Below are 26677 nucleotides of genomic sequence, written 5' to 3' on the forward strand. Positions count from 1 at the left end.
ATCAGCACACCAAAATTTCAAATCGTTGTGACCCTAGTCTTGACCACTGCAGACCACAAGAGCTACAGTTTTGGAGATCTCAAACAGGACATTATCAAAGTCAAGCATCAGTCCTTATGCTTGCCATTTTGTTGGGCTGGACACTCTACTATTAAACAGAAGACCACAAAGTCACTTACTACCATTGTGTCCCTGAGCAAGACACTAAACCCTGAGTGTCTCCTGGGGGACTGTCCCTGTAACTACTGTTTGTACATCACTCTGGAAGAGGGTAAATGCTGTAAATGTAAATGCAAAGTAAGATGTGTGCTTATGGGCACCAGGTGGCGCTATGCTCTTCTGTTTCAGTGAATAAAGGATGGCTGAGGCCATGTTCTATTCTCAAGGAGATTTAAGTGTTTCCAGAGTCCATACAAAAAGGACGATTCAGACAGAGCCTTAACAGATCTAGACCACAGACCGTCAGGACTAGAGCCAGGGAAATGCAAAAGAAAATCTCTCTCTCCCCTGTGTGTGTGTGAGTGTAGATGTCCATCAGCTGAAGACTGACCTCTGTGAACTGATGAGGTGTGGACGCCTCTCACCTCCCAAATGCGTCCTTCTCCCAGTTGAATACTACAGGCAGGCCCTGCAGGCCAGCGTACAGACGCAACGACAAAAAAATGTCATGTAGACAAAAAAAACTCACTAAAACATTTACAATTTATTTATTTCATGTTTCTGCTGTGAACCAGATATGAAAAAATTAAGCATAAATAAAGAATTCCGAATTACATGTTACACTTGAGTTTAGTGGTCAGTCGTGTATCACATCACCTATGACATTACGAGTATCGCTGCTGGTACAGACCTGTCTGTGCACAAAACAATCTGTTATCAACAGACCATTTACAATGCAAAGAATCAAATGAATTAAAGGTTCCCTCCGTTGAATGTGCCCGTGGGTGGCTGATGATGACTCCGCAGGGACGAACGTGAATTAACCTGGAGGCCTGCGGCAGCCGCTGTGCAGGGATGATCCAGTAATACCCACATCAGCGTTTCACCGCAGCACCAAGAGCAACAGTCAAGTTCACCGGAAACTACTCGATGCTACGCGATTTGGCAGTACGGTGTCTGACGAGCAGTGAAAATACAGACAAGTGTATGTTTATTCCTTGATGCAAATCCAGAATGCTCAGTGATCAAGTGCTAAAGTCAACGCGAAACATTAATATTCATTAACATTAATGCTAGGCTAATAAATTATGAATTAGTGAGGTTATCGGGAACATTTTGTATTCACAAAAGGAACCTGTTTGCGTTCAATCAGCATCAGGTAGTGGTTAATCGAGCTCACTGTTACTAGTATGGTGAGCACAAAAGTGCTTGAAACTTAATAAACAAAGTACATGAATATTATTTGAATCATAAACCAAATACCAAAGAGGTGATACTTCTAGAGTCCAGTTGTTCTGCAGCTCCTCTGAAATGTGGGCTCTGCCTGATTGGTCAACATTTGTGGGCAGCGGGCGCAGCTGAGCCACTGCAGGAGTGCACGTGGGTCACGCTTTTGGTGATCCCGGGGTGTACAGTAAAAAGGCAGCAATTCCTGGGTGTCGGATGCAGAATCACAGTCATCCTGCTAGCGATGCAATATTACACAACCTGGAGTGTGATGTCAGCCAGTACAGTGAGACCTGCGATGATCCCACAGATCCACATTTAGCACGGGCCACTACGCCATTAAACAAAGGAGAATCAGCTGCCGCAGTGAAAAGAAGTTCCATTTACCATCCAGTCTTTCGCTCAGCAGTCTGGCAAGTAGCAGATGTCTCTTCCCGCTATGACCAAGAAAACGAGGCAAATAAGGAGAAATTTCATTTAAATAAGACTTCATAGATGTCCCAGAATACCTCTCAGCTAATCACAGTGCGAGGTCAGAGGTCACCGTAGGACTGTACAAAAGTGTGATTTGAGCAATTACATTAGCAGTTTTAAGGCTTTCTCTGAACAAAATTTGGATTCTTCTGAACCGCTTCCAGACATCACGTTCCTTGGAATCCAGATGTGTGCTGGCAGCTTAGCGCTGGATGGACTTGATCACCCACTCCGCACTGGGGTTGAGCTCCAGGAGGGCCTTCATGTACGTCTCCTCGTCCAGACAGCGTTCCTCTTTAGACAACATCGACACAACAGTCACAAAAATCCCCTTGGATCTCGCATTCAGCACAAATTCCACCATGGATAATCAGATTACTCCTTATCAGTGGTATTTAGACATGCATTGGTCACTTTATTACTAAATGCTAACCTTGTTACCTGCATCCCCCTGGCCATTTTATAAGGTACAAAAAGTTTTTAACTGCTATTGTAGTTTACCCCAGCAGAGACAGCAGCACACGTTTCATGAAATATTCCCATTTGAATGTATGAAGGAAAGCCCCTGAAATTGTGAGGGTCGGCTTGGCTGTGCACTTACTGATGTTCCCTCCGATTTCGTACAAACACACATCCTCCCTCCTCACAGTCAGCGAGCTGGAAGCAGGAGCATAAAAAAGTTAAAAGAGCATAAAAACAAAATTACCCTGCACTAAAACATCTAGTCTTTGCACCCCAAAAATGGCCCCTAACAAGTGATTAAGCATCTGAGCATATATCTGATTAAATTGCATGCCCAGGTAGCCCAGGTTCTAGTAAACCAGTATCAAAATGTACTCGCTGATCAACACTTGTGCATATGAATAATTCAATTATCAGTAGAATAATGCTGTAAAATTCTGTATATAATACAACAATTACATAAGTATTCAGAAAACTTCCATTTATGATTTAACAGTAAACCATGATAAATAAAGCAGCATGATACATAATCTTGTGGTCATTCTGCGGACATTGTTCAACATCTGCACTATGAGGGAATGCCTCTCAGCCAATCAGAACACAAGGTGGGAACAACAGTGGTGTGTAATTATAACCAATTTACACCTATGTTATATTTACAATGATAAATGTGGATTCTGATTTTCTTCCCTCGTGTTCTTCAGCATGAATGTCAGTGAATTCTGCTGCTTTGCCTCAAAGCACAAAGTACACGTGGCCAAGGACAGGTGCCCATGCAAAGTCCAGTGTGACTACAGGGTGCTGCACCTACAGCCTGCAGTCTGCAGTAATGATTAAACGCTGTAATCTGTGCCGTCATGTCAGAATGGGCCCTCTCCTGGTGACAGCTGGTTGACAGAACTGAAGATAACTGCAGTAACCTAACTGCAGTAACTGCAGTAACCTGTCTGGCTGCGTAACCTGTCTGGCTAAGTATCACTCTTATTGCATTACTGTCATTCATCTTATTACCAAATAGGATAATTGGTGCTTGAAGGCAGTTAATTAGAATTCCTGATGAGGAACATCTCGTGCAAATTCTGTTTGCATATACATACAGCCTCTATTCAACTTTTTCATACGTTACTACAATGCATGGTATGGTAGAGTGATCAGTGCTAAACCTATTTAACAGTGCAGAACACTATTCACACTGGTGGTGGTATTATGGTGGCAGTGGAGGCCTAGCAGTTAAGGAAGCGGCCCCGTAATCAGAAGGTTGCCGAATCCTGATCCGCCAAGGTTCCACTGAGGTGCCACTGAGCAAAGCACCGTCCCCACACACTGCTTCCCGGGCGCCTGTCATGGCTGCTCACTGCTCACTCAGGGTGATGGGTTAAATCACTTCACTTCACTGGTGAGACTTACAAATAAATAGGTATAACAGGCAAATCTAAAGATAACTGTGCACAATCATATATTTGTTTCTGCTGACGTAGAATAAAGAAAGTGCCTGACGTGTCCTGGCTGAGGAAGCGTGTGAGGACATCAGAGGCCTGCAGGTCATCGGTCAGCTGTACGGCCATGGAGACCTTCAGGAACTGTGGAGCCTGGACCCTAATGAAGCCCTGAGCAATGTCTGACTGAACACGCAATACAAGAAAGAAAAAAAACAAAAAAAAAAACAGTTAATGATCTACACCATATAACTACGGATACTTCAGAACAAACTATACTTTTATGAAATAAAGTGAAGGTGACTGGAACAAAAATATTATTTCTGAACCAGTACTTTCAACATCTAATATAAACCTCTATACAGTGCTATACACAAATTGTGATATTGTGTTATGATTTATTGGAGGCGGAGTCTCATGCTATGCAACCCGAAACAGCAACACTTGTAATGCATGATACATCCACTAGGCGTCACAGGGGAGCCATTTTCCCTCCCAGCCTTTCTCACAGCTGCAGGAGAAGTGAAGTTGACTCATTCACATACTTAGACCGTTGATTCATTCGGCTGGGTGGGCTGTGGCTCCCGCTGTGGAAATTGCACACTGCCGCACGCCTGCCTCACCTCTGCCACATATTTCTCCGGCTTGTCGGATTTCTCGCGGTCATAGGCCATCTTCTTCAGCAGCTTCCTCATGGCCCGTTCTCGGTTCAGCTTCCTCTGGTTCTCTGCGTTCTGCTTGCGCACCTGGTTCATGATGAACTTGGGTATCTGAAAGGTCACATTGGCATGTATTCACCCCATTTGCTAGGAAGCCCCTAAAAATTCTGGTGCAATCATTCACCTTCAAAAGTCACAAAATTAGTGACATGAGGTCCACCTGTATGAAATCTAAGTGTCACATGATCTGTCAGTATAACCACACCTTTTCTGAAAGGTCCCAGAGTCTGGAACACTACTAAGGAAGATTCAGCACACAATGAACACCAAGGAGCTTGGGGACAAAGCAGTTGAGAAGTAAGAGTTGGTTGGTTTTCCTTTGCTTCACAATAAAATAAATAAATGTATAAAAAGTAGTCAAAAACTGCTAATTCTCAGTTTTGAGGGAACAAAATGTGAAGAATGGCAAGGAATGGGGGTAATTCTTAATCAAATGGCTTCCTGTCATGTAAAACCCTTGGAAAACATGGAAAGGACAAATATGACAGAATATTGTCATATTATTGATTGAAAATTACTTTTGTCTTACAGTCCAAAGCAGGTTTCGATATCTGATGAGCAGGCGGAGGATGTTTGCGGTCCCGGTGGCCATGGCAAACTCTTCTTGTTCAGTGATCTTGCTGCGGAACCCCTTGAACATGAAGTTGGGGGCCATCACCACGGCAACGTTGTTCAAGGTCATCTTGTTCTGCTCCTTATGGTCAATGACCCTCTGGAAGAATTCTACCAGGGACTGAAAAAGCCAATGGAGGGAAAAATTAAGCAATTTGATTAAGTAATGGTGGGCAGTGGTGGCCTAGCGGTTAAGGAAGTGGCCCCATTATCAGAAGGTTGCCTGTTCCAATCCCCATCCGCCAAGGTGCCACTGAGAAAAACACCGTCCCCACACACTGTTCACTGTCATGGCTGCCCACTGCTCACCAAGGGTGATGGTTAAAAGCAGAGGACACATTTTGTTGTGTCACCATGTGCTGTGTATTACAATGACAATCACTTTTACTTTCATTTTCATTATGAGACATTTACATTTACAGCATTTATCAGACACCCTTATCCAGAGCGACTTACAGTCAGTAGTGGAGCAACTTAGGGTTAAAGGTCTTGCTCAGGGACACAATGGTAGTAAGTGGGGTTTGAACCTGGGTCTTCTGGTTCAAAGCCGTGTGTTACCCACTAGGCTACTACCACCCTGCTACTACCCACCCATTTATGTTATATAAACTGCAGGAAAACATGTAAAATCTTTATATACCAGGGCATCTAGAATTTGTAACAGTTTTTCACTATTAACAATTTCCTTTAAAATTGCCAAACCATCCATAACTCAAAGACCACTCATACAAGATTATGGTTGGCTATGTGACATTGCAGCCAGTGGCCACATGATGTCACTACTAATGTGGGACTACGAGTTGTCTCATTTCCCCTTCAGTTCAGTTTCTTTGTTCCTTGATTTGTCTCATTCTGTTATCCAGTGTTTTCTTAGGCCAGGAATTACACATATGCAGCTATGTCTATGGCAGACCACAGAAATCAGACCTGCAATTGTAAAGATAGATGTTCTTAAATTTACCCTTTTCTGCATTTTTGCCTCTTTGGGGCCATCTCCCCTTTATCTTCCATCAACTGATCAATAAAACCCAGCAGTTCACTTGCAACTGCATCCCCCAGTGTGACAAACTACAGGCAGTCCATTGAACTGGTGTTTGGTCGCCAAACAAACCCAAACAAATGATGTTCAAGACTCCTGTACACTTCTTGGAACATAGATAAATTAATTGGGACACACAAATTTAGCCAAAATAAAAAAATTCAGTCATTACCCACAGTAAGTATTAAACTCCTTCTAAAGATGAATTTCCTCATTGATTGAATCAGTTGAGCGACTGTAAGACGTGAGTCATATAATTGTGGGATAAATTAGCATTCACTTACTCATCCAGAGACGCTTGCCTGAATGGAAAAGGAATATTACCACCCACCCGTGCCATTGAATTCATGCAGCGAGTCTGAGTCTGCATTCACTACCGTACAAATACCCATTAAATGCCAGTTTTATCAAAGACAATCTAATAAACTACACGTGTAGTTCACAGCAGAATGCTGTGTGTGTGAGGCTGTACCTTTAGTGTATCCCTGCTGGACTCTGGCAGCAGCAGCACCAGCAGGTTAAGAGCCTGTAGCTGCTGTTTCTTCGTGGGCAGCTCTGATGGCAGCACAGAGAGAGGACAACACATGGTGTGAATATGTGTACGAATTTTGGCTATTTTATTATCAGCACCTGCCCTGTATGTACGTTCACTCTTTGACCACTTTATTAGATACAGCTACACTTTCACATTGCACAGTTACTGACTGGGCAGTGTGCCATCTCTCCACTACTACTTGAATAAAGACATTACACGTTAGAATTATTACAGGGGGCTTATTACTTTTTATCCAGTTCTTACGCTGTTCAAAGCCACACCCACCCCGTTCAACAGCGCTGCTCTCTTGAAGCACCCTGCACTTTTTACAAGGCATATGTGTGATGTCCAGCCCAGGTGGGAATGGAAATAGAGTTTTTACTGATAGGTAAGCAAGTGCCATTTATCATATTACAATCGCATATCGCAATATTGATCACAGTAATCGCAATATGACTTTTTTTTCCTTCCCCAAACCTTGCAGCCTTGACACAAGAAACAAAAAGTATTGCAGTCGCCACCTCATGGCTTGCTGCAGTACATTTTAGTCTGGTAACATTGACAAAGGCTAAAAAGTAAGAGATATTTGGAAGGAAAATGAGAATGAAAGACTTACTTAGCACAGAGATGAAGGCACTGAGGTACTCCACAGTGAGCAGGGGGTGAGGCAGCTCCCGTATGAAGAGCTTCATGACACTCGCTGCATCGTGCTGCTTCAGACTCTCCCACGGAAACAGACCCTCATAAAATTTGGTCTCCAGCTCCTGACACACAACCTGTGACAAAACACACAAATATCATCACACAGACTGTGTGGTTCGCTGGTGTATGGTTTGGCATCCTCAGGATTTACATTAATAGAAGAGAAACTAACTGCCCTTTGCATTTGTTGTGCAATAATTTTTGTCACCCAGAGCATGATGTTTAATGTTAGTTTAAAATGGGAGGAGCCCAATGATTGACAGGTCTCACATATGCCACTTCATTCTGGATTATTTAAACCCGCACCTGTCAATACATCGCATGTGAAATCATCAGTAAAGATTGTGTTTATCTATTTATTTATGCAACTCCTGAGGACATCTTTGAGCAAACATGCTTAGCACATAGCACCATTTATCCCCTCCTCGAATACTGCAGGGCCAATTCCAAAACCTATCCCAAATACATGTGAACAGCACACTCGCTGCTCATACTCCATTGCTTTTGTGAGAAACCAACCTTGACTCTAGTGGCCACTCCGGGGATCCGTAGCAGTCCCTCAGTATCCAGGCCCTCATCCTCTATATGACAGATCAGCTGCAGGCACAAGGAGCTCATTAAAATGTGTTTTTCTGTGCGTGTGTGTGCTTTATTAGGCTCTCTTCCCCGCAAACTAATCTAAATCTTTATAAGCCTGAATCTCCCAAATCTACTGACATATTGGTTTTAATAAAGCGACCAACAGACTGCTGATACCCAAAAACATTGTCTTCGCAATTTAGAGAAAGACAAAAACTTTTTTCATAAAAACTTTCTTCATAAAAGGCATATGCAGTAATCTTGTTTCCTCACCCTTTGCAGCAAAAGTGGCACTTTGGTTCCTGGGAGCCTCCGCTGGTCCTGCTCCAGCAGGGTGACTAGTGGTACTCCAAACAGTCCAGACTCTGCAGGCAGCAGTAATAACAAGAGAGGTCTCTTCAAAAATTAATGTCACTAATCTAGGAAAACAAGGTATCAAAACAAGGAAACATCCAGGTACAATTTCTATGGTATAAGCTGATGTAACCTTATGCATTGTACAAAAGGCAAGACTGTAATTGCAAAAACAAGATCAGGTAGCACGTTTGCAAATAAATCCCCACAAAGTCAGAAATATTATGCTTTTTTAATACTATTTATATGCTGTTAATAGAATAAGTGATTTATAAGCTCATATTAATACATATCCTTTGTTTATTGAAAGGTGGACATGTAATGTATGTAAAATCTCTCCTGACCCACTTTGTGTGTCCTTGATATTACCCTGTCCTCACCTTTCACTTTGAGCTTGAGTGCTTTGTGGGTCTTGAGCTCGATCCCAACCGTGTCAAACAGAGCGGTCATCTCAATAAGGGCCAGTCGCCGGACCTTCTTCATGTCCTCTGGTGCCAGATCGCCAACCTTGGTCATGCCTGTTCGGTCCTGGGAAAACCTGAAACTCTGGTGAGTGGGCAAATTAAAGTGCACAATGAAATTATGCAGTAGCGTCACCAGGTGGCGCTAAATAATGATAGCCAATGGAGAAAAAAAAGTTTACAAACACAGTTTCTTTACATAAAAACGTTACATAATAAGAATACTGTTCTGGATATATATATAGCATATTTTTGTATTTCTATCTTCTCAAATGCTGAAAATGTTGTAAATTTTTTAAATATTTGAAAATTACAAATATTTTGAAGGACATTTTACAGGCTTTTGGATACTGAAGCTAATTTAAATGGTTGAGCTTTTTTATATTGTCATTATTATAAGTTTGTCTTATATTTTCTGAACAAATAAGACGTAATGTGTGTAAAAATTAGCCTTTTTCTAATGCCTATAATGAACAAGACATCTCCAGTTGCAATATAATAACCTCAAGGGGCAAAGAGCTAATCCGTCTTTGCCCTTATCAACATCAGCGTTCCTTTAACATTTGACTTCCATCCACCCCCCTGCAAGCCAATGGAAGCTTGCTGTGGTTCAGCTTCTTGTTTTTTTCCCCGCTCTCTCTCTCTCTCTCTCTCTCTCTCGCTCTCTCTCTCGCTCTCTCTCTCTCTCTCTCTGTCAGGTAAACTTTGGTCGATGTGAGAGGCGGCCGGGTGGCGTGTTAATGTTTAATGCCTCTCACCGGCAGCTTGTCGTCCGCCTCGCTTGGAGCCGCACTCCCCTTCAGCAGTTGCCTGCTGTTCAGCGCCTGCTCGGAGAACGACACCTCCAGGTTCAGGACCGTCTCCGACTCCGGCGCCTGACCCTGGTCAACGGGAGCGGCACCATTTTCTATTGCCACAAACACAAAGACACGCACAAGCACACATGTTACAGGGTGTGTTAAAATATACGTTTAAAGCAATATGGCAAAGGTGAATGAGTCCTGGCAGCTTCTTCACACTTAATATCGTAGCTCAGAAAACATATCTAAAATCAAACATGACTACTGACATTTATTATTAACAGTTCAGGCAATGAAAGAACACCAATATTAATACTATAAACACATTAATGGAACTAAGGCTATTAAAGCACAGAATCTGGTAGCTAAAGCTAATTAGGCAACAATTTCATGAGTACTGTGATTAGCGGTTTGCCAAACATCTCCATTATTTCTCTATTATATTACAAGTGGAGATGTCTTAACTACAACAGAGTGAATAAAATTCTTTGATCACTTTACTTGTATTCTTTGATCACTTGATCACTTCATTGATGGTAACATAGAAGCATGTTGCAAGTCGCACTTGATATGCCTTAAATGTAAATGTATATGCAAACAAATTGGTATAAATGTTAAAAACTGACACAGCCAAGCCATTTATATGCAGTGATTCTCCATTTAACATTTTGAAACTGTCACTTTTGCCTCCCCAATTTACAACAGACCATTATAGCATCGCATCACAGGATCCTCTCTTCTCATCCCTGATTGTGATTGTATTGACGTGATGTATTATAGCTGTAGCTACTTAGCTAGCAGTTTTATGTACATTTTGTATCTTGAAGTAATATTAGCAAATATGCTACAAACAAGACTTACAAGTTGTACTTAGCACCATTCAAATAAAAAACCCCTCACTGACTTCAAATATTAGTCAGTTCACATTATTTCTGTTCACATAACTTTTGTGACAAAGAAGTAACGTTCTGTTCAGTGTACCATGTAGCGTTTCATAATAATAATGATCAGCATTTAAGGACACAATGGGAACTCCAGTGGCAGCAAAAAGCCCCATCTGCCCATGGAGAGTTTCTTAGTTAATGGGCTGAGCAGAGCTGCTGAATAGAAAACAGACAAAGAAGCCCAGATTCTTCTGAGCGCTCATGTAAAGGTCAGTGGAGATCGCCACAGCATTATTTCTGGCTCCTGAGCTCACAACTGAACTTGTCAATGTTTTACTGGTTACACATGGGTTATTTTTCTCTTCCAAAAATGTATTTAATGCTGATAAGATCTTTTTGAGCCAGGGCTACGTTCTGATCCAATAGTAGATTTAACAGGAAAGGGAGAAAAATAAAGAACAGTGGAGAACAGCAACATGTCCAGGCCGAGGAAGGACTTGTGACACATACCGTCCGGCACAGCATCCCCTTTTCTATTTTCACTTCTGCTCGATGGCTTGGAGACGTGGCTCAGCTGTAAAACACACATGCACGCATACACTCAGTCAGTAGGGTTTCTAATATGTGGCTTATTTAATTTGAAATAGTATGTATATGTTTCAAAAAATTATAATTATAATTATAATATGCAATTTTATTGCATATTATAATATAATAAGTAGGTTGTCCAACAGCAAGTTGTCTCACATATACAGCACTTATATGGTATGATTTTATGACATGTTACATGTTCAGTTTTGAGCAGTGTTGCAATAGTTCAGTTGTTTTTTCTGTCGGGTTCCCACAGCCATGGTTCACCAAGCACATGCACTGTTATCCATTCAATCATTCTCGAGCCTGCTAATCAATGACAACATCAGCAGGTAGAATCAAACTGTATGCAGTGCAAAAACTTGTTTATAATCACAACTGGCTAAATCATTTATTTGAAATATCCTTTCACTGTATATTTTAACACATTTGAAATAATCTTTGCGAGTCTTAGTAGACAAGTAGCATCGGCCTACTGCTGTTCTGAGAAATCAATGCATGCATACATTGACTCAGTACAGATGCACGATTTGCCAATATGCACCATGAACTGGCAACGTCACCAAGTCAACTCGACTCAGGCTTTGACTGGGACATTGCTTTATCTTTAGATGTTCCTTAAGACCTTCCTCATTACTTTGTGCCTCAAACTGTGGTTATGACTAAATAATAATTTAATAATTTAATTTAACTTCATTTTTCATCAGGTAACCGCTGGTTTTGCAGCAGAACATTCAGGACTTTACAATGCCAAATAGTTTTGACATCGTTCAGACCATTGGATATTTTCACACATGAAAGGATTAGAAGAATTACATGTAGCTTGCAGCAAAGTTTTTTGTGAGAAATCCCAGACGATCTTTCCATCATTGTGTTGCTTCCTGTCATCATCTATCGAGGTGCAAAACGTTTCTCTACCGTTGACCTCACTGTGGCATGGTGGTACTTCCCACATTACATTTTATAGGTATTCCTTGTTATAAAACCTTGATTTATGATTAGAAGCTATGTGGAGATCAGATGACTTAAAGATCACTTGAAACTAGCAGGAAAGGACAGTTTCTGGCTTGTGTTCCCTGGCTAACAGAAAAACCTCCACAAACTAGATCATCTCTTAGTGCTTCTGCTCTGGAAATTTTATATTTATACAAAGGATTGTATTCCATATTCATCCATCTTCAAGAACAAATGCCAGATGCCAACAGAGGCTCATTTTCCCGTTCATGGATTAACCCTGGTCTTATAATTAAGAAATTCTCCATTCAAAATCCATGCACAGGTAAACGACCCAGACGTATACAGAGACAAGAACGTATAGATTTGTGTAGCTCTGAGGACCATGTTGATCTGCTGGTCTGAGGTGCGCCCACCTGCTCCCCCTCCACAGTGGGCTGCTTGAAGATGTCCCTGACGTCAGGTACATGGTGTGGCCTGTTTCGCTTCCTTAGTGTCTGCTTTAGTGTCTCCACACGCTTCTCCACCGCGGCCGCCTGTGTGCGCGTTAGTGTAGACAGGAGCACCATGCTGTCCTCCGGGTCTGAGGCCGACTCATCGAACAGGGTGGCCAATCCCGCTTCAGTCAGCCACGCCTCTTCCTGTTCCCCCTCTGCATAAATAACACAAAAGGTTAGGGGGTTAGCTCTACCATTACTGAGCCACCCGAAAAAACGGTCATGCTGGAGGACGTTACAGGCAGCAGAACGTTCTCCACGGCATCTCCAGACTCTGATGACGGGTCCTCATACCACCCTCATTGAGTCATTTACATTGTCAGTTTCTGACCATTTGAGCAGACACACACACACACATACAGTACAGGTCAAAGGTTTGGACACACCTTCTCATTCAATGTGTTTTCTTTATTTTCATGACCATTTACGTTGGTAGATTCTCACTGAAGGCATCAAAACTATGAATGAACACATGTGGAGTTATGTACTTAACAAAAAAAGGTGAAATAACTGAAAACGTGTTTTATATTCTAGTTTTTTGCTCTGATTACTGCTTTGCACACTCTTGGCATTCTCTCGATGAGCTTCAAGAGGTCGTCACCTGAAATGGTTTTCCAACAGTCTTGAAGTAATTCCCAGAGGTGTTGCACTTGCACTTGTTGGCGGTTGGTGGTTAAAAGCAGACGACAAATTTCACTGTGTGCACCGTGTGCTGTGCTGCAGTGTTTCATGATGACAATCACTTCACTTAAGAAATTGTACAAGCATGAGATAATGATCTATTGACTGACGTGTGTCTGACTACACTGTGATAGGAGGCAACTTCAGTTAGTATTGCACTTTTTCCTAGTTGGCCTATCACGTCCCACAACTGGCAAAAAATACGTGTCTCATATTTCTCCACATTGTTCTCCTTTATACATACAGCAGTCTTTACCATGATTTAGAACATTAAGTAAATTTGTCTGTCAGACTGATATGCAGAGGCTCCTTGACCTTTGATGATTACAAGGAGTCTCTAATGGTCTCTTCTAGATACCCAAACAATGGTGTACTGTAAACTTCACATTCCTGTACAAAATAAGTACAATGTACTTATTTTGAAAATGAGATGCATGTTATCATAAGAATTTGCAGTTTCACTTGAAGGCAGATGCTACTGCTTCAGGTACAAAGCATGGAGAGGGAATCAAGTAGCATGTGCATGGTGCCAAGTCTAGTTGTGGACCAAATGGCTGTTGCGTCAACTGAAATTGTACCAAATCAGACATCTTAATTTGGACTAACAAGTTCAAACGTATTGCAGAAAAGCAAAATTTAGTAAGAATATGACAATAATTCCACTTTAATGTCAGGTGAATACATTCTCAGTGTCTTTAATCACTTTTGTAATTCATTGTGTTATGGTAATTTTTTTGTATATATAAAATGGTAAGCAATACTAGCACCTAAGAATTATATTGCATGGGTATGACAGCTTTACCTTAAGTGATAAGAAGAAAATTTAGTATTAATACGAGTTCCCCTAGCCTGTCTAGGGTCCTGCAGTGAATAGAAATGGTGATAGGTGTAAAGAGTACTTTGTTAATTCTGATTCGCCGTTTAAAGAGCAGCAGCTCAGATGGTCGGATCTGGAATTTGGCCCCTTATGATGTCACACAGGGAAAGGTTACCTCCCCTTTCTCATGCTTTGCCCGCCCAGAGAATTTTGCACCTCTCCCACAAAAAAAAATAGGTCCCCTGACCGTCGTGGCTTAAAACAAGCAAAGGATTGCAGTTGCTTGGTCATTGGATTAAGCAGTGGGTTAATTTTATTTTTTCTGCAAACACGCCAACGCGACTTCCTGTCTATGCCAAACATCATGGTTGGTGAATGGTGTTGATGGCATCATTTCGAGCTTCTATAGGCCTCTCACACCAACGTCCCGCCTCTCTCCTCCTTATTAGCATTTAAAGCTACAGACACAGAAATGGCGCATCCAGGGGAAATCTAATTGTGGGTCTGGCTAAAAGTGGCTGTAATGCTGCACCAAGGTTGAATTTTGGAAAGAGATTTCAGATACAGTATTAGGGAACCACTAAGACCGATATAAAAGCAAAAATAAATTATGTCATGGGACCTTTAAGCCCATTTAATAAGTGAAATAAGTGAAACAAAGTGCACTCTCAATACCAACAGTTTCCTAAAAATAGATAAGTTGCATGCTGCATACTGTATTTAGTAACAGTAATGTTGTGTTTAACAGACCTCCTCATCTTCCTGTATGCCATCTACCCCGATGCTAAAAAAGGCAGACGTGCACACATTTTGCACACATGTTCTGCTAGACAAGGATTGATGCTCATGAAGAACAATCTCCCTCAGTGGTTCCTGTTTGTAGGTGCATCCTGTCCCTCCAGGTTCGGACTCGCCCTGCATGTTTCCTCCAGAAGGCCTGAGATCTCATCTCTGCAAGGCCAAGCAACGTAACTTTCCTGTCTCGTGCATTTCCTGCACCAAGGTTCAACACATCCCTCAACCTCAATGAGAACTCAATGAGAATGGAAGCAATCATAACTTAAGTATCATTAAATGGCAGTATGATAAACGTAACTAAACTACCAGGATGAACTAGATTAGATCAAGAAACAATTTTGAAGGTCAAAAGAGTTCATTAAAAGAATCCGCTATGAATTTCTGCATGTTAAAATCTTAGCCGCTTTTGCTTTTTCAAACATTTTAGTCCTTGGATCACAATCAATACATCATGTTCTGCAAGCAGCTTTAGTTTGGGAGAAGAAAGAACACGGAGAGAGAAGCAGGTTCATTCAAAGTGAGTAAGTAACTCGTACCATCTGGCACCTTCAGCTGCAGCTCCTCCTGAGTCTCAACCTCGCCCTCCCTACTGTGCTGGATAATCTCAATCTCTTTCCAGTAGTCGTCCATTGCCAGCTCATCCAGGGAATCCTGGGAGTTGCAGCGACGGTAGGGCGGCTTTTCCTGAGCATTTTTCGGCCGGCTCTGGACACAGTAGCGGCCCGTCCTGCTGTGGAAGAGAAAGGGACGACAAGTCAACCCTCAACACCCCTGCACAACATGATCATCATCAGTCACTCTACAAGAATCTAACAGCACCCGTGTGCCACATTCCAAATCTTGGTTTTAATGAGTTTAAAGGAACATTAAAACTCTGAGAGCAACACGTACAGCAAAAAAGTGCTCAGTGGTAGCAATTTAATTTAACCACGGTCCATGGACCCAGTTTAACAGCGACCATTTACACTACCATTCAACAGTACTGTTAAGAAAGAAACCGTTCAAACATCAAACATTCTTTTAAAATATATAATTTCTGGATGTTTGCTTTTAAAGGCACAGCCGGATACTGCACCGAGCATGACTCGGAAACGTTGAAACACAAAAAATACAATAGGTAATAAGAACAGTGATCATAAATAAGAACACATATGTAGATGGTTTTAGATTGTATTTATTACCATATAAATAGAGTTCTGCTATAACTGCGTGAATGAAACTATTGTGTTGTGCAGACAAACAGTTAATTATTTGCAGATTTGTGGGCAGCGATCCATTCACCATTTCGCACAAGAGGCATGTCATTCGCGCAGACCCCTGCTGTTCACTGGCCTTTGAACTTTATTAACTCATTACAAAAAAATGCCATCCTGTTACACCCCCCCTCATGAAAAAAATTAAAAACATCATCAGGATACCGCAGCAGTTCCAATAAACCATGCACTATTTTACTACCATAATTTGATTATGTTTCTCAAAAATATATAATCATCATATTTTATATTTGTTTTACAGCCTTTTGGCATTTTATATTGGCCTTTTGAGCAGTAAATGCTAAATATAAGCCACTAACAATGGCTATTATGATTATGTAATATTCTGTAATGCTTGTTTTTGCGCCCCTTTTTGTGATCAGCAGCCACCATTCCAATCTGACCACAGAGCAGCAGACAATATAATTTCTTTTGTCCCATTTCAATGCATCTCAGCCCTCCTTTCCTGCAGCCCATGGAAAGGAAGCTCCTGAGCAGAGGACACAGATGGTGACATTAGCAAACAATTCTCACCACCTAACCCCAGACCCCGTCCTGCTGTTACCTCTGAAACCAGGAATCTGTCTTCCTTTACTCCCCTCTTTGAATCAGACATGTCTAAATTTCTCCAGTCTAGTCACCCCACCACCTGCTCCCTGGATCCAATCCCCTCACACCTCCTTCAGTCCATACAGCCCACCATATTATCTGCTCTGACACATGTCTTTAACTCCTCACTCACAACAGGAACATTCCCCACTGCTTTCAAACAGGCTGTCATTACTCCCCTGCTCAAAAAACCCACATTAAACCCATCTCTACTGGATAGCTACTCCAACCTTCCTTTTCTTTCAAAAATTCTTGAAAGAGCAGTCCTGGCTCAACTTTCCTCATTTCTCCACAAGCATGATCTTCTTGACCCTTTTCAGTCTGGTTTCAGGAAAGGGCATTCTACTGAAACCTCCCTCCTGGCAATGATGGACGACCTTCGTGCTGCAAGAGCTGCCCGCAGATCATCTGTCCTTGTCCTACTTGATCTATCTGCTGCCTTCGATACAGTTAACCACGAAATTCTTCTCACCACACTCTCTGATTTAGGAGTCACAGGAACCGTACTAGATTGGTTCACCTCTTATCTCTACGACAGGTCCTTCAAGGTATCATGGGGAGGTGAGACATCTGTCCTCTCTAGGGTAACCACAGGGGTTCCACAAGGCTCTGTCCTTGGCCCCCTTCTATTCTCAATATACACTCGCTCACTTGGTCACATCATCCAATCACATGGCTTCTCCTATCACTCTTATGCTGATGACACCCAGCTCTATCTGTCATTCCCACCAGAAGATGCTACTATAGCAACAAAAATTTCGGCCTGCCTCTCAGACATATCGGCATGGATGTCTGAGCGACACCTCCAACTCAACCTATCCAAAACCGAGATTCTGATCTTTCCGGGCAACAATTCTCCTCAGCAAAACCTTTCAATTCAAATTGGATCGCTATTGTTAACACCCACGGCATCTGCAAAAAGCCTTGGGGTTTGGATAGATAACAAACTGAGTTTGAACCATCATGTTGCTGCGATCTCCAGATCCTGCAGGTTCACTCTCTACAACATTCGCAAGATTCGGCCTTTTCTCTCACAACAGGCTACGCAGCTCCTCGTCCAGGCAATGGTCATCTCCAAACTCGACTACTGTAACTCTCTCCTGGCTGGAACCTCTGCAGTCACCATAAAACCACTCCAGATGATCCAAAATATGGCAGCCCATCTCATCTTCAATCAGCCAAAATACACCCATGTTACACCTCTCCTTACCTCCCTCCACTGGCTCCCGGTAGCTGCTCGCATTGAGTTCAAATCCTTGATGCTTGCCTACAGGGCTGTAAATGGAACTGCGCCCTCCTACATCAACACACTACTACCTAGATACACTCCTACACGCTCTCTCAGATCGGCAAACGAAAGGAGACTAAAAATTCCTTCTTCACGGGGTCTCCGATTCCAATCATGTCTGTTCTCCGTTGTTGTCCCTGGCTGGTGGAACAACCTGCCCTCCTCCACACGACTAGCCGAGACTATCACCACTTTTAAGAAGAAGGTGAAAACCCTCTTATTCCAAAAATATTACAGACAAATTTAACACATACACATGCATACACATTGAACAAACAAATACAAAATGTATAAATACATTATAATTTTTCTTAGTCTAGCACCCAACACTCTCCGAGCATGCTCTTCAATGACAAGTCTAAGCCTTATCAGGGCTCTTAGTTTGTATACTTGATATTCTATAGAAATCGAACGAGAATTGCTGGTGTCTTCCCATTGTAAGTCGCTTTGGATAAAAGCGTCTGCCAAATAAAGTAAAGTAAAGTAAAGTAAAGTGAAAAACGAGTCAGGCCTCCGCTCACGGCCACAGGAAACACGCAAGGTATTGGTGACGGATGACATTTCTGGCGGCAGGTGAGCCACACACCTGCCTAAATCTGAAACTCACGGCGCACAGAGAGAGAGAGAGAGAGAGAGAGCTCTCACGAAGCAAGAGCCCGGCAAAGATCAGGTTCACTTTCAGGCCGTCCGTGTTATTTTGTTGGGCTTATCAGTACACTCCATTATAGGGCTGGGTGATGTGGTCTAAAATTAATATCATCGTGTTTTTTCCCATTTTCATGATATTTATTACAGTATTATTAACTTTTTCTACAGAAAAAGGGGGGTGGTAGTAGCCTAGTGGGTAACACACTCGCCTATGAACCAGGAGACCCAGGTTCAAATCCCACTTACTACCATTGTGTCCCAGAGCAAGACACTTAACCCTAAGTTCCTCCAACGGGGGACTGTCCCTGTAACTAAGATAAGGGCGACTGATAAATGCTGTAAATGTAAATGGGGACAAAAGAGACTATATCAGATTACGCTGAGCATGTGCTAGGTGAAATTGCAACAAACAGAAACAGATCTGATATGATCCTGACATCATTCAAATTGATAGCAACATGAATATTCATACTGATATAAATTTTATTAGTATATACACAAACAATATCATGTAGTTGCCAAAACATCTCCACATCCCTTGAACAAAATTGAATAATATGAATTATCATATATGTTTAAAAAATACATGTAACATGTAACCTAGGCAACTGCTGTTAAGTAAGTTTAAATTATATCATTTTTCATGATAACATATGCCCCTCATGCCCCATAAAATGATCATCAAATCAGTAGCAGTTCTTATAATAACTTAGAAAAGGCACAAAACTTTTGATATATAAGAATATGACACTAGACTCATTGAAGTGGTGATGCAATAATACAAGTAGCTGTAAACTGGTCCCAATAGAAGTCCCAGTGGGACTTCTCAGGCAGAAGAGAACAAAGAAACTGAAAAACATGGAACACGGAAAGTGCAAATATGTCTCTTTAAAGGCATAAGAGGGCCAGCAAGCACAACCAAACATGAAGCAGTGTGAATGTGCAAACGTGTTCTATCCCTCGGCTAATTTAACACCATGAAAGGCCAGGTAACAGAAACCGGAGAAAGAAGGGAACGTCCAACAGCAATTCGCAGTGATTTAATCGCCAAACAAGGAACGAATGCCTATCCGTTGCCCTAACAACTGGACTGTCCCCAAATAAAGATGTTACAGTCATGTGTAGCCCTGTGTATCCTGCTTAAAGGGGGAGCAGATGATGCAGCACCTTGTCTTCAGCGCCATGGCAACCATGGCTGTTGAACACCATTATGAATGTGTCTTCCTTTCCATGCGCAAGTCAGATCCAAGTGACTTACAGAACCACTGACCACACAAATAGGATTCAAACTGGAAACCTTTCAATTACAGGTCTGTTTTCTTACACACTAGGCCAACCACTGCCCCGGTATTGGCTTGGTCAAATTTGGTATTGGGATTGACTATTGGAGTTTGCAGGGTTGGGTTGTGTTTATTACTTTATTATCCACACATTATATGGCCAATCCATGGTAAACGGCTGTAAAATCTGTCACGTGTGGCAAAGTATGCCCCGTACTCTACATTTTTACATGTAGCGCATAGTACCTCAGCCGGATTTTAATCCTCAGACAAGTTTTGGAGGCATTTCTGCCTGTATATGGTTCATAATCCTGCAACTGAAGACAAGGTTGAATGTTAAGTCCATAGGCCTGACCTTTGAGAGAGCAAAGTTCCTGAAAATTAATGCATTACACTTCTGTGTAAATAATGAGACACAAATAGAGTGCAGTTCAGGGTGATTGGTTAAATGCAGAGGACAAATTTCACTGTGTGCACCGTGTCACAAGTGACAATCACTTCAACTTTCTTAATGGTTCTGCTTTGTTCTGCATCAATGTGGTTCCACAGAGCACAAGGCATGTCATTCTCAAAGAATCCTGGCAAAAGAACAGTTCAATAGTGCCCATAAAGTCCCTTCGAGTTTCCTGTACCTGAACTGTAATTAGGAGGACGTGTGTATGGGGGGGGGGGGGGGGGGGGGGTAACGGGTATTTACAGTGCGAATGGAAAAATAATCAAAGAGCACACACGAGTAGGCGCAGTGATAACCAGTGTTGATTCTGTACCGTGACTCCATCTGCACGCCACTTCGGCCTTCATTTACGGGACACAGAGGACAGCGGGGACAGAGCACCGAGGACACACAGGGCTTCACGAACTGTGGCCCTAATAGAACTGACACAGGCACAATGTAAATCACACAGGGAACACGTTTTAGTTTGAATAAATGTTTTATGCTCCTGTCCCTGAATTTCATTTGTAACCCCTTAATAGAATCTGGGCCTAGAACAATGGTCATTAATGTTCTTATTGTTACAGCTTGGTACCAGTCATAATATAAGAATTAATCAAAAGTAACAAAAATGCATTTATCATGGTACATGATATAGAAAAGGAAGCATGAAAACAGTTGAATAACCAATGCTGCGGCATTAGGCTACATTTACACTAGCATTTGGCTAATGAATGTTTTAATGCAACATTTACAGCAAAACTATGTTATAATAACGTTATAACAATGCATATAATTACTTAACGTGCTGTATCTGTCCACGTCATGTTCAACTGTAGTTATTGGGACTTTATTATCTGACACACAGTGAAAAGTGGTGACAGAGTGAACAAAAAAACTTGCATGCTAATGCTAACGAAAACACACTCTGCCGAACCAATGAAGGGAATGAACTGTCTAGTTCTGGAAGAGGTTGCCTTTTGTTTTTTCATCCTGTTTCGTGATTTATGAACATTTTACAGTGGGAAATAGTGACCGAGTGGCATCTCTAATTCCGAGAAGAAGCTGAGCGAATGAAAAAAAAAAAAAAAAAGAAAAACGAGCACGGCGGAACTTGACTGTGAATAATGCATGATGTTTGTGTGTCTCTACACATCAAGGTCCCGTGACCTCAAGGGCAACGAGCTCGTGTTCATAATGGCTCTTGGCACGCGGCAAAAACTGTTCCCGGATCCCGAAGGGAAAAAAAAAAGCCACGGTCGGCACACTGCCGCTGACCTGTAGCCATTAAAGCCACAATCGACACAACACACCCGACATAAAAACGCGTTACTTTCTCCCACTCGCCGCGGCATGGCAAGTGTACACAGCGCGGCTCGAGACAAATGCAATTTGCAATCGCTGGGCACAATTTTTTTTTTTCCTTCAAATGAACATGCTTAATGTGGTTATGCGGCCAGATAAACCATCTACATGCCAAAATGTGGTTATACTCTGCAAATATAGGGGTGCGTAATGCAGATATCGGTCCGTTTAGAAAGACACGCCTTGCATTCGTGTAATTTACTTCAGGCGAGACCTGGACGCTCCGACAGGAACGGACATACGAGCCACTGCCAGCTGGCGCGCCACACCGCCACGGGCCCAGACGGGACACTTACAGCGGGCAGAGGCCACACAGCTGGCAGGCTGGGACGCGGAGGCCTGCCATCTTCCCGTTTCAGGGAGCGGCTGTTGTTTTGCCGGGCCACACCGGAGAGATCTGTGGGAGTTTAGTCCCCGGAATCCAGTTTAAGTCGGCCAAACTTCCGGAGAAAGCCATTCAACCGCATGGGTCTGTTCTGCCCCGCTGTCATGATCCAGACAAATAGAATCCAGCATTAGCAGATAAGAAATGTCAGAAAAGTAGCAAAACGAACATGAACTTGACCTGCCTCACACGGATCCGTGGACACGAATTCAAAAGCACACTTTGCATGAAGCAGCATGATGCTCTGAGTAAACAGTGGGTCACGTGACCGGTGTTCCAACACACAACCGCGCTGCCCGCACCTAAAACAGCAGGGACAGGCTGGCCAGGAGGAGGATGGGAGATGCTCAGGTCAGCAGAGACACACGCGGTTTACACAGACGGTGTAATAATGCGATGGTTGTAGGGTTACAAACAACGGAAGGACGGGCCCCGAACCGTGCCAGTTGCAGAAGATTAATTTAGAATTATAAACCCCACAGCTAGAGGAATGGAAGAAGGTAGTCGATGGCTTTCAAGACTCATTCAAATCAGGTCACCTTTCTAAAAGGATAGAGAGATCAATATACTTGTGAAAGATAGACAGACATAGATGGATAAATAGATAGATAGATAGATAGATAGATAGATAGATAGATAGATAGATAGATAGATAGATAGATAGATAGATAGATAGATAGATAGATAGATCGATAGATAGATAGATAGATAGATAGATAGATAGATAGATAGATAGATAGATAGATAGATAGATAGATAGATAGATAGATAGATAGATAGATAGATAGATAGATAGATAGATAGATAGACAGATAGATAGATAGATAGACAGACATAGATAGATAGATAGATAGATAGATAGACATAGATAGATAGATAGATAGATAGATAGATAGATAGATAGATAGATAGATAGATAGATAGATAGATAGATAGATAGATAGATAGATAGATAGGACATAAATATTTAGATATATAGATGGACAGATAGAGAGAAGCACAACTTTTTTCTTAGTTGCCTGGTGCCTCTAGTCAAGTCCAGAGGTTTTCACGACCCTTCATGTTGCCATTAATTACTCATGTTCGCCATTGTATAAGAAGTAACTACTTCTTAAGTTCTGCACGTCTGCTATACCCAGCGCGGTGCACCCGCGGACCTTTACACTTGAACCCGACTCGACTCACCCCGCGCCGGACGCGTCCGCGTCTCCCGCGCAGTCTGTGCCGCTGCTGTAGTATCCGGTCAGCACGACCCCCGTCGCGTCCTGCTGGCGACTCATGTCGCACTGGCCGCCGCGGGCTGAGGAACTGAGCCGAGCCGCGCTCCTCTTCCCCCCGCCCGGCCGGCCGCTCCTCCTCCCCGCGCGAAATGCGGGCGGAGACTCCGTTCTTCCAATCGGCTGGGGCGCAATCGATTAAAACACGTGCGAATCTCACCCGATACTCTCCGGTCGCTTGATGCCTGCAGTGCGCATGCGCAGTCGCAAAGTTATTCAATCGTGGGTATTAAAATTAAAATACCCCCAGGCTTTCTCACACTTCATGGACATTCTGTTGTCTTATCAATAATCTGTCGGTGGTGTTTTGTCTGAAAATAAGACCTTGGTGTATATTTTTGCGTAGATTGTTGGATTTTTAAATAAAGGGTTTAGATAATGATTTTGCTATTGTTTTTGGAGTAGCCTGGTGGTCACAAACACACAACTGCGCTTCCCGCACTTAAAATAGCAGGGGTGGGCTGGCCAGGAGGAGGATGGGAGTTGTTCGGGTCAGGTATTGTTGTGAAATTGTCTCTGCAGGTAATGCAGAAACATATTACAATGAGAACGATGGGGGAAAAAACATTTATCAGATAAACAGGCTATCCGGGTCAGCATATGTCGCTGAAATGAACAGCGACTGCTCAAATAAGTCTCTTTTTTTCATTAATTAGTGGGTTTATTTTTTTATTCTGCTCCAACACTCTTAAGGCCTGTTATCTGATCGGCTGGGGCCATGAGCAGGCCAATCGTGTTGCCAGATCTTGTAAAAATTAACAACGGCCACAGCAGAGGCAGAAACCGGGTCGTGGTTTCAGCAAGCGTTACAGCGACGTGACTTTTGTAGTCTCTTGAAGCGGTGAAATTGGAGAACCAGGAACACATAGAGAACAAGCATATGTAGCCATCCAGTTCCCCTTAACTCTGCTAAAATGTCCTCTTATCTGCCCTGAACATGCATAAATGAGCCCTGACCCCGGATTGTGGCCTCGTATCTCGTACTTAGATATTACTTTTTATTTAATGTCATACTTTCCAAAATGATTTGATTTTGGCAAAAATATTAAATAATGCAAACTATTGGGCAATCTTATAAAACGGGCTCGCGTATAACATTATCAAGATGTGCAGATATTTAACAATTTAAGCTGTTTTGCGGAAAGTAGGTTTGTGAGGCGCACCTCGTTTGTGGGAAATTATCATTGGGAACCGAATGTGTAGCACGTAAAATATAGCAGTCGTGTTGTATACGGTCCGTACAGTATACGTACAGTTTCTGGACAACCCAAAATGCACCTCGGCCTACGTCACCCTTCAAAGACCCATTGGCGCAAATAGTAATATCTGGCAACCTCGAGCTGAATTCGCGCCGCACACGGCGACATCTAGCGGCCGCGCTCGGCCACTGCAGTCGTCCAAGCAAACGCCTTTTGTTTCGAATAGAATAAACAGGAGCGACGTCCGACAATTAAAGTGGAAACGAGAACCGCGTGTCAACCACGGAAGGTTTTTTACGCCAAAAAAAACGTCACGAAAAATCCGCATCCTGTAATCAACTGTGCTTTCAGACGCCGACCTTAACGCCACGAAGTCGTTCGGCAGCACAGCGGAGAAAATGTGTTCTGAATTATACGAATTATATGTGGCGCGCGTTTCTTCCACGCGTTGTTTCCGTACTGCGTACCGCCCGTAAGAAGCACGAAAAGCTGCTCTTTAACCTCGCTGTCGAACACGCCGATGTCACGAGTTCCCGTGAAATTTTCACCACCAGAGAACGTGGGAGGACTCGGTTCATTGAGTTATTATAATAAAAAAAACTTCACTTGAATAACTGAGATTTGTCAGTGGAGCTGAATTGGAACGTTCATCTGCCACCTATATTAACCAGACGAATGTGCCTTGTGTCCATAATGAACCACCCACACACATAGCGGGATTTCTCGAACAAATAAATGAAAGATCAAAACCCTTTTCATTAATGCTGGCGCAGTCACGTCAAACCCTCCATAACCCGTTTAGCCCATTTTTTTTTTATTATTGTTCGTCAAGATTTAGTGGTGGCCCAGTGGTTAAGGAAGTGGCACCGTAATCAGAAGGTTGCGGGTTCGAATCCTGAACTGCCAAGGTGCCACCGAGCAAAGTGTCCCCACACTCTGCTCCCCGGCCTGTCATGGATGCCCACTGCTCACCAAGGGTGATGGTTAAATGCAGGGGACACGTTTCGTCACAGTGTGCTGCGCTGTGGTGTTTCACAATGACAATCACTTCACTTATTAACAACACAATTGTGATTTCGGTCCACTTAGGAAGGGACACTTCTCCTTCAGCAGTGCGGAGACGAAGATCTGCACAAACCTGTTAGCAACGTGAAATGCACACCTTGGGGCCACACGAACAGGGTGAAATGTAAGCTGCATGCGGTGGAGGCAACGCTGCATGGCTTCCAAGGAAAAAGCGCCTTGGAAGCTTTCGTTTTATTTGATTGCACTGGCATTTATTAAGACATTTTTCAAAATCCCCCATCTTACATAGTAAATGTCCAACTAGTCCTTCAAAACAGAGCACCACTTGGACCACTAGTCCGTCATTGTCACATCACCCACCGGCAGGGGCGGCAACGGTTGCATGCATGGCCTTGTGTACCTGAGGTGGACCGAGCAGACCAGCCGGGCAGCCGTCCTGAGGTCTGCCGTTGGAAAGGCACCAGACCTCCCCATCATTGCGGCAGGAACGGCCTTGTCCAGGGTGGCCGTCCCGTGTGACACGGCATGAAACCTGGTGCTGCCAGGGCCAGCCCTCCCCGGCTCGTCTTGCCGTAATCTTATTAAATGATTAATGCTCTTCTCCTCCATTGAGACCACAGGTCCACGTAGCACGTTACACAGATCACTTTAAAAAATACAGAATTAAACAAATAATTACTACTGATCTCTCTCGTCGGCCTTTCACTTGGAAGTGAAAGTGTCGTCGAGCTGACGCTATTTTTAGGGTCCGCCTGCCTGGAGATCCGTGGAAATGTCAGAAGGTCAGGACTCGGACACGATCCTGACGAATACGGCTGTCGTGATCTCTCTGAATGGCGTTGGCGTGATCTTTCTTTCCCCAACGTGGGCAACAGCTGAAACAATGAGGCGCGGCACCGCACAGACTTCTCCGAGTCTGAGGGACCGCATAATCCGGATTTATACAGGCAGCAGATGTTTGGGATTAGACACGAGCCACGCAACACGAGTCCCTCACGTTTCGCACCAAACAAGACTCATTTTTGTCTGATTGACAAAAGCACATTCAAGCCAATTATAATCTACGTCCTGTTTCATTGATTTACTTAGCAGATTTTTTTCATTTTCAGGAGTCCTACAGTAATTATAATGGT

General features: G+C 42.9%; 1 protein-coding gene across 3 annotated transcripts; it reads right to left on the reverse strand.

Annotated features, from left to right (window-relative positions):
* Window positions 1–691: 691 nt before the first annotated feature.
* On the reverse strand, window positions 692–26556 carry arhgap18 (Rho GTPase activating protein 18). Of its 3 annotated transcripts, none has more exons than XM_029002796.1 (15): window positions 25945–26556; window positions 15318–15511; window positions 12405–12640; window positions 10954–11017; window positions 9518–9666; window positions 8679–8844; window positions 8218–8309; window positions 7885–7962; window positions 7280–7439; window positions 6601–6683; window positions 5007–5210; window positions 4382–4528; window positions 3820–3944; window positions 2462–2517; window positions 692–2154 (listed from the first exon to the last, which is right to left on the reverse strand). In XM_029002796.1, the coding sequence occupies exons 1-15, from the start codon at window positions 26151–26153 to the stop codon at window positions 2063–2065; spliced, it is 2055 nt and encodes a 684-aa protein (XP_028858629.1). In that variant the 5' UTR covers window positions 26154–26556; the 3' UTR covers window positions 692–2062. The 3 variants fall into 3 exon arrangements, with proteins under 3 accessions (XP_028858629.1, XP_028858632.1, XP_028858630.1); XM_029002799.1 differs by lacking the exon at window positions 25945–26556 and adding an exon at window positions 23228–23492 and having other exon boundaries at window positions 15318–15508; XM_029002797.1 differs by lacking the exon at window positions 25945–26556 and adding an exon at window positions 23228–23492.
* Between the last annotated feature and the right edge of the window lie 121 nt (window positions 26557–26677).

Source organism: Denticeps clupeoides, chromosome 14 (assembly GCF_900700375.1).
Source record: "Denticeps clupeoides chromosome 14, fDenClu1.1, whole genome shotgun sequence".
In the NCBI taxonomy this organism is placed as follows: domain Eukaryota; kingdom Metazoa; phylum Chordata; class Actinopteri; order Clupeiformes; family Denticipitidae; genus Denticeps; species Denticeps clupeoides.